Source organism: Dicentrarchus labrax, unplaced genomic scaffold (genome assembly GCF_905237075.1).
Source record: "Dicentrarchus labrax unplaced genomic scaffold, dlabrax2021, whole genome shotgun sequence".
Lineage (NCBI taxonomy): Eukaryota > Metazoa > Chordata > Actinopteri > Moronidae > Dicentrarchus > Dicentrarchus labrax.
The window spans coordinates 6,846,437-6,854,933 of NW_026136710.1; the positions used below are offsets into that span (position 1 = coordinate 6,846,437).

General features: G+C 42.2%; 2 protein-coding genes across 4 annotated transcripts; one reads left to right on the forward strand and one right to left on the reverse strand.

Annotated features, from left to right (window-relative positions):
- The first annotated feature begins 8 nt into the window (after positions 1-8).
- On the forward strand, positions 9-4,270 carry dolk (dolichol kinase). Of its 2 annotated transcripts, none has more exons than XM_051413046.1 (2): positions 9-167; positions 787-4,270. In XM_051413046.1, exon 2 carries the CDS (start codon positions 914-916, stop codon positions 2,483-2,485), a length of 1,572 nt encoding a protein of 523 aa, XP_051269006.1. In that variant the 5' UTR covers positions 9-167; positions 787-913; the 3' UTR covers positions 2,486-4,270. The 2 variants fall into 2 exon arrangements, with proteins under 2 accessions (XP_051269006.1, XP_051269005.1); XM_051413045.1 differs by having other exon boundaries at positions 9-163; positions 773-4,270.
- A 35-nt stretch (positions 4,271-4,305) lies between these two features.
- Positions 4,306-8,087, reverse strand: phyhd1 (phytanoyl-CoA dioxygenase domain containing 1). 2 transcript variants are annotated; one of them, XM_051413047.1, is made up of 11 exons: positions 7,867-8,087; positions 6,792-6,950; positions 6,352-6,427; positions 5,931-5,978; positions 5,789-5,844; positions 5,645-5,707; positions 5,519-5,540; positions 5,297-5,425; positions 5,064-5,180; positions 4,798-4,924; positions 4,306-4,662 (listed from the first exon to the last, which is right to left on the reverse strand). In XM_051413047.1, exons 1-11 carry the CDS (start codon positions 7,897-7,899, stop codon positions 4,614-4,616), a joined length of 879 nt encoding a protein of 292 aa, XP_051269007.1. In that variant the 5' UTR covers positions 7,900-8,087; the 3' UTR covers positions 4,306-4,613. The 2 variants fall into 2 exon arrangements, with proteins under 2 accessions (XP_051269007.1, XP_051269008.1); XM_051413048.1 differs by having other exon boundaries at positions 5,297-5,389; positions 7,867-8,009.
- Between the last annotated feature and the right edge of the window lie 410 nt (positions 8,088-8,497).

The window sequence follows — 8,497 nt, forward strand, 5'->3', positions numbered from 1 at the left end:
GGATTTTTTTTTTTTTTTACGGCTCTACCACGTGACCCGGCTGTCAAATATGGCCCCTTCCTTCTGGGTGTGAGAGAAGCGACAGCTGACAAAGGGAAGAAATCTGTCCGGCACCGACTCATATCACAGCGCACCTTCGTCCAGATAACACTGCACCAATGTGGTAAGTTACGTACGCTTGTCTCTGTCACCTTGCACGTTATGTCGCCGTCCGCCAGCAGTGCAGCGCTCTGTGCTCTTCTGCTAACTCGGTACAGTCAGCTGTATTTTGCCGTTGTTAGCTCGATGCTGTCCCGAGGTTGCAGCATCCTTGGCTTGCATAGGGACGCTTTTTTTTTTTTTTTTTTCTCGCTTCAGTGACGGTCAGCTGGCCCCACTCGGCTGTATTTAGCACGGCTGTAACACATTTTTTTTTAAATCTGTTTTGCACCGTGTATAGTCGTCAGATGTAGTCAACTCAACCTCCACCACAGGAACAAAAGGTTGCAGCTGATGTAGAAAGAGCATGCCATTTGTGGAGTTCCTGGAGTCTAATTCGCATGCTTAGAGAGCTGTGTGGCTCTGACACTGACTGGGTGAATGTTCACTATGGCCATAGTTCATGACAGAGCAGATAAAGCATGAGCAAGGATCACTGTTAGGATGACTCATAGACTCTGAACTACTGCTGAATGCCTATAATCCTTTCTATTATTCTATTTTGTGGTGATTTTTATTTTCTAATAATGGTAACCTCGCTAATTTACCCCCTTTTTCTTGTTGTTTTTATTAGACATCCTTATAAAGTGAAATATGCCTGCCAAATGATGAAGTGTGCCAGAGAGAGGAACTGACAGAAGAAGGCCTTCATCGTCGCAGACCATCTGTTCAGATCAAAACCTCCTCCCTCCCTGCGAGCCTCCACCCTGCAGCCATGCAGTTCAATCCAGTGCTCGTGGAGTCCTCTGTAGTTCTCGCCGTGGTGCTGTGTGTCCACATGGCGGTGTGGAACCAGCACTCCTGGTGCAGCATAGCTCTCTTCATCCAGGCCTTCTATGTACAGCACAAATGGGACCGTCTGCTCAGGTCCGGGGGCGCCGTGTTCCAGTTCCGTCCCGCGGCGAACAGTGGCATCGTCCCGGCATCCATGGTGATGCCTTTACTGGGCCTGGCGCTGAAAGAAAAGTGCTCCGCCTCAGGGAACGTCTACTTCGAGCGCTTCTCCATGGTAGTCACCATCACAGGCATGATGCTGGCTCTGTTTCTCTCCCTGATTGCGTTGGGCATCACAAGACCTGTGCCCACCAACACGTGCGTGATCGCAGGCATGGCTGGCAGTGCGATTCTCTACACGACAAAGCAGACGCTGACGGTGTCGGAGGTCATCGAGGTCTTAGAGGTGCTGTTGATCTTCGTATATCTGAGCCTGATTGTGCTTTACCTGCTGCCACGCTGCTTCACACCGGGAGAGGCGCTCCTCATCGTCGGCGGAATCAGTTTCATCGTGAACCAGCTCATCAAGCGCTCCCTGAACCTGGCAGAGGTCAAAGGTGATCCGGTGAACTATTTCCTGCCGGTCGTAGTGGTGGGCTCACTGTTGCTGGGTGTTTTCTTTGCCCTGCTCTTCTGCTTCATGGAGTCCGAGACCTGGGTGTCATCGCTTTTCTTTCACATGATGACGGCCGTTCTGGGTCTGGGGATCCTCATGCCGTGGCTCTCCCTGTTCATCGGCCGGCACCCCATCATGTGGCTGCTGGACTTTGTCACATTAAATGACAGAAGACTCTGTCTGCTCGGGTACTGGGTGTTTATGGCTGTCGTGGCCACTTGCGTTGTGTTACACCAGAACTACCAGCGCCAGTCGGGGTCCAAGAAGCACCAGGCCTCGACTGTTGTCAGGAAGTACTTCCATCTGATTGTAGTGGCCACATACGTTCCAGGGCTGATATACGACAGGCAGCTGCTCCATGTGGCGTCTGTCGGTTGCTTGGCGGTGTTCTTGATCCTGGAGTACGTGCGTTACTTTCGGATCAGGCCGCTGGGTCAGCTGCTCAGGCAGGTGCTCACCTTGTTCCTGGATGAGCGGGACTCTGGGCCTCTTATTCTGACCCACGTCTACCTGCTGCTGGGCATGTCTCTGCCCATATGGTTGTTCCCCGGGCCCTGCGCCCCCAAGGGGATACTTCCTGGTGCAGGTGGCCTGGTGCCGTATGCAGGTGTGCTCGCCGTGGGGGTCGGAGACACTGTGGCGTCTGTGTTCGGCAGCACCATGGGCGAGATCCGTTGGCCCGGTACTAAGAAAACCATGGAGGGGACGGCAACATCTGTGTTCGCCCAGATCATCGCCGTGGCCATGTTTCTCATCTTCGATGGGAGCATCAATCTGAACTCCACCTACTCATGGATTGTTGGCTCTATCACTCTGGTGGCCATGTTGGAAGCCTACACCTCCCAAATAGACAACCTCCTACTCCCACTCTACCTCTTCATCCTGCTGTTGCTTTGACTGGACAGATGGCACAAACAAAAACCGACCCCTCCCGCCGTCCTCTGCTCTTTCTGGGGGACGAGAAGAATGTTGAATTTGGAAAAAAGTGTAAAAATATGATAGTAGAAGTCCCTTTTAGGAATCACTGGACTTCAGCAGTTTTCACTAGCACAACAAAGGAATAATTAAAAGCTTACAGCTTAATCAAGCTGGGTAATCCAACAAACCAGTGTGGCTGCAGACATGATGTTAGCATGACATTAGACTCTGCTGCGTTCCCAAATCATTTCAGTATCAGTTGCTTTGAGCAATGAGACGATCATTTCAGAATAAGTTATAAAGAAATGTGAGTTATTCTTTGAGCTGTGTCTAAAGTGACAGGGGTGGTGTATGGTTTCTTTTGCGTGTCACCGTCCTGACGACGAGGTACTCGACCACTGACACCAACAACTCCTGAATTATGCAACAGGAGATAGTATTAGCTAAGTGGGGAGGAAAAAATGTCCTTTTAAACACAGAATTCTGGACAATAGAGACGCTGCTAAAATGGCACATTCTGATCATCAATGAGGTTTTCCTATCTTGTCCCAAACGGATACATGCCTTTGTATTGCCTTTGAAGAACATTATTTAAAAGTTAGCTTATTGATATGTCTTTTTCTTAATCAACGTTTTTGTTATCAGATTATTTTGCCTCCCCGATGGCAATATGAAGTACTTACTGCTGAAAATATTTGCCTTAAGAAGTATATTTTCTATCACACATGACCTACTATTGTACATTCTGTAGATGAAAGCATGGCAGCCCCTCTCAACTCTTCTTCATAAGGGCTGATTTATACTTCTACATGGCAGAAACTCTCTATGCTCCTGCATGACACTAATGTGAAATTCAGTACTGTAACATGTACACAGGTATGCTACAGTATATTTTTGTTTTGTAAATTCACTTTATTTAATATTTCTGAGGTTTAATGGGACCCCTTAAAGGTAAACTTAATATATATATATATATATATATATATATATATATATATATATATATATATATATATATATATATATATATATATTTATACACATTTCCTTGTGATACTGAGCCTACAAACCCTGCATATGTTTGGAGTCTGTAGATATGCTTTTGGGCCAAAATGATGAGCCCTTTTTGTTTTGAGCGACTTGGTTTCGTAACAATTTATCCATATTATTGAATATTTGCTTTCAGGTTTCATCTCATCATTCTTAGATGAGGATGCTACGGTTTATAACCTGAAACTTGTTTTCAGCATGAATCCATGAATAGCTTTACGTTCATCTGTAAAGGTTCCTTTTATGTACAATTTATTAGCATGATCCTACTTGTATGTTGTTTTTGCGAACATCCTTACATAAAAAATAATATTGCATGTTACGTGCATCAAAGAAAGCTAGAAATTGCCTCCTATTTTAGTCCTTTTGTTTGACACTCACTTGATGATTGAGAAGCAGCGAATGACCGAATGACTTACAACATGGACATTAACCCTTTGGTTTCATAATTGGATTTTTAAAATTAACATAAGAGGTTTGGATGCTGTGGTTAATAATCATTCATACACTAAATTGTGTTGTTTTGTTTCATTTTAGTTATGTCTTAAAAATGAACGTACTTGAAAAAAGGATTACTGTTGTCTGTAAAAATCGGGATCTGCCATCTCATTTTGACACAAATTTAAATAATAAATAAAAAACCTTGAACAATAATAATGCTGGTTGGTAACAATGTTGATGAGGAGTTGCTGAATAAAAGTACATCTAAATATCCGTTGTGTTGTGGAGTGTGCATGGAAAGTTGGTCAAAAAGTTTAAAAATGTTTATTCAAATTAATTTTTCACTGTATTAAAAAATATCATTAAAAAATATTGTTATATGCATCAAAAATAAGAATTAGTCACCATTAATTCAGTATTGACTTTGTCGCAGTAACATCAGGCTACGTACCACAAATGGTTCCATACAGGACACAAACAAGCCATGAGAATGGCAGTACATTTTCTATGGTTAAAACAGTTCATACATATTGGTCCTTCTGTATCTTGGTCCTTCTTTAGGATAGGATTGAGTATCTCTCCATAAACTGCTGCGCCAAATGCCAAAAAACATCCTTCATTTAGTGTAGAGAGGCGGGAAAGGGAGCTCCTCAGTGGGCTGCAACCTTTAAAGACCAAAGAAATGGCGTCAGCTTATTGAGGCTGTGTCATTTTTCAAATAAGACAACACACGTTAAAGTAAATAAAAATAAGAAATAGAAGAAACCTCACAATGCTACCCAATTCTAGTAAACTCTCACCAGTTGTCGGGGCTCCAGCGGGTGTCCTTACTTTCCATGATGTGGAAGGTGTAGACGTGGCGGGAGTCTTCGGAGGTGTTTTCAGCACTGCGATGCACCACCTCTCCGTGGATCAGGACTACACCACCTGAACACAGAGCGGTTGAGGACTGGTTGGAAATGTGTGACAGCTGACCGAACCCACAGCCTTTAAGAAAGTGCTTGAAAATACAAATTCCTTTTGCCTCTTGTTTACTTACTTCAATTCAAAGACACGAATGAATTACCTTTTTTAACAGGCACGGAGATAAACTTCTCATCATCGTAGGTCTGCTCTCGACCGGTGAAGTCTGTCAGGGGATAGGTGCCCGGTGGGGTGCGCACCATACGTCGAGAAATACCACCTGGGAAAAGGTGTGATGTATAATATAAGTAGGATTATCATATACAGTGTTTGGTACTGAGTGGAGCAACTACTTTTAGAAGCACCAGTGCAAGGTTAGTTATATTGTGAGCTTACTATTGTGTGACCCCGGGATGAACCACAGGCAGCCATTGTTAACAGTGGCATCTTCCAGGGCAATCCACACCCCCATAACTCTGCCCAGAGGCTCTGTGTACAGAAATGTGGCGTCTTGATGCGGCGTGACTAAAAAACAGACAAAACTCGGCTATGAGGATATTTCATGGCAAGAATGTTTATTGCATTGAGTCTATTTTTACATACATTTAGTTGTCTTACCTTCCCCACCATTCCCTGGTTGCTGTAACAGAGAGAAATAAAAATTATATCTTATCCTGAATTTCCTTTATAGCCTCATCTGACACTATAAAGCATTTCATAGACACGTAAATATATAGATATTACCTTAAAAATGAACATGCTTTGCAGTATCACAGGACTTGCAAGCCCCAGCTTCTTCGCTATGCCCTAAGAGAACATTTAATGTGAGTGTTGGTTATTCTGTGACTCGGGACATCATTCTCTGATATTGCACAACAGCTCACTCACCTGAATCTTGGGTGAATGTGTAACCTTTTTGTACAATGGTTCATAGGCATGTAGTGCTGAAAGAGAAAGACTTGAATTAATTATGGACTTTTGGAAAAATCCTTTGCGCATGACATTGGGGAAAAGCGATTTGAAATCTTACCATGTCCGACTTTATTTAGTGATCGCTGTTTTGGCACGATGAATTCCCCTGCAAGACATAATCCCCATTTAAGTTGTCATTTTCGCCAATACAGTGCTGCTTGAAAGTGTGTAAACCTCCTAAGAATTTTGGAGTTTTCTATTATCTCTTTATTTAATCAGAACCAGTATTTTTTAGGGTGATAACAGGTGCCATCTGATGTTTACAATTAATTTTCTTTTCAATCCACAATTGATTTCCTTAAAAAAATATATGGAATTGATAAACATGTGCCTGTTGTTTGATATAGAAAAATACGGGCTCTGATCAAATAAAGAAATAATGGTGAAACAATAGAAAACTGCAAAATCTTCAGGAGGTTCACATACATTTAAAGCAGCACTGTGTATAAAAGGCTAGAGAGAATTTTTATAGAGCTCACCTTTGTCATCAAAAACTCCTTTCTCAAAGAAAAAGCGGATCTTATCTCCACTGGTTATGAAATAGTCAGCATTTCCCTGCAGGTCGAAAGGTTAACATCAGTCACTTGATCTAGCAGGGAATGGTTGCGTTACAGAGCAGAGAGACACCTCACTGACACTGACTAGACTGTTGACACAAGAGTTTGCTATTAGCCTGAGAGGAGGCATTCAGGGTCGGGGTAAAAACTGTGAATCAGTGCAGGGGTAATGCACCTACAGGCTACGTGAGCTTTATCATGAAGGGGGTCACACACTGCCTTACTGCACATAAGCAGGAACCTTACCTGCATCTTTACGTGCAATATCATGGAAAGCATGTGGAAGAAATATTGTGGGATGAATCTGTGAGTCACTGACAGTGTTTGAGACTCATCTGAAGGTGTACCGCGCATTAAGTCACCTGTGTTTTGAGCTGCTCGTCGTGATAGGTGGAGAAGGTGGTGCGGCAGTGCTCCGGGACATCCATCTGGTCCACTATCTCTGCCATCCTTTGCCTCAGCTCGTCACACTCCTGAGAGCTCAACAGCCCTTCCAGAACCACATACCCATCCTCCACGTACTGTCAAATGAGAGGAAAGAGCTGCAGGGTCAATTTCACAGCGCTGAAGCTATCACTGAGGAGTCAGGACATGTCCTCGGTAGTTTTCTCTCATATATGTTTTCACTTTTTCCCCACAAATATATATGCAAGATTTTTCAAATCAGACTGCGCTGAAAACGACTGAAAAAAAGAAACAAAAAGTTTATAAAATGTCAGAAAATAGTGATCACAATCTCCAAATCCAAAGCTTTTTTTTTTTTTTTTTTTTTTTTTTTAAATTACAGAAACCCAGAGATATTTACTTTACTATCACATGAAATAGCAAAAATGTAGCAACGATCACTGCTGTGCTCTATAAGAAAGGATCATGGAAGGATTTGGCCCTTCTGCTTAAGAATTGGCTTTAGCTATTCATTGATTATTAAAATGGTCTTCACCACAATTTCACACAATGCAATTCATATAGGTATAGTGTATGCTAAAATGCACATACTACATACTTTCAATTCAATTACAATTCATTACTGATTGTATTTTATGTCAGTTGCTCAGTTTCATTTCATTATGAGGCACATTGTGACTTTGTTTTTATAAATAAACAAAAAGGAAAGATATTTCAGTATAGGACATACTTGTATGGTTGTGTTCCTACTTTTAGTCACACTAATAAGAGAGATAATTAACAAATTCTCATCAATGTCTTAATGCAAATGGCAAATTTACACTAAAAGGCAGCTTTTGGTGTTTTACACAGCAAGAATAAACGTACATTTGGTCGTGCAGACCTGATTTAAAGGCCACTTGTGGCTCCAGCATGTTATGTAATGAGCCTGAAACGCGGACAAACACTGTCATGTACACTACATGGATATAAACAACACAGTCCTGCAGGATTGTGATGCAGTAGACAATAACAGTTATCTATAATGCTGACCTTTTGCACGTCCCGATCTGTCATAAAATCCATGGTGGCCTGTTCGGAGAGAGGTCCAGCTCATCGGACGGATACGATGTGTACCATCCGGGTAAACTGCAGCCTGCAGCAACTGATTTCCGACCATGTGACCTGTCTTAATCATTTAAAGTGTAACCATACAGAGGCCTAATAGGATTTTGGACTTTAACTCTTTCGTTGCAACGCAGAAGCCTGTATGGCGGTGCTGTAGTAGCCCAGGGTGACCTCTAGAGGTCGCTCATGTCGTTACTGTAATCTTGAAATAAACAAATTAACTACAGCACCATCTAGTGGCCAATTCAATTTCCATCCCAGTTCAGAGGTGAAGTCTGTACTTTTTTTTTTCTCCACTTCATTTTAGTTGCTTTACAGATTAAGATTTCACAAACCAAACATAGGATGAGTTTATACAAATATAATTCACACTTATGGATTAAAATACCCAACAGACTATAAAATAATTCAAATGAACTCCACCTTGACACCAGTAAAATGCTACAGTACTTACACATTTATGCATCAGTAATACTGATAATGCAATGATATAATCTGTTATAGTATAAGACTCACTCAATACTATATAGATATTTTAAGGACTATTTGCTAATAA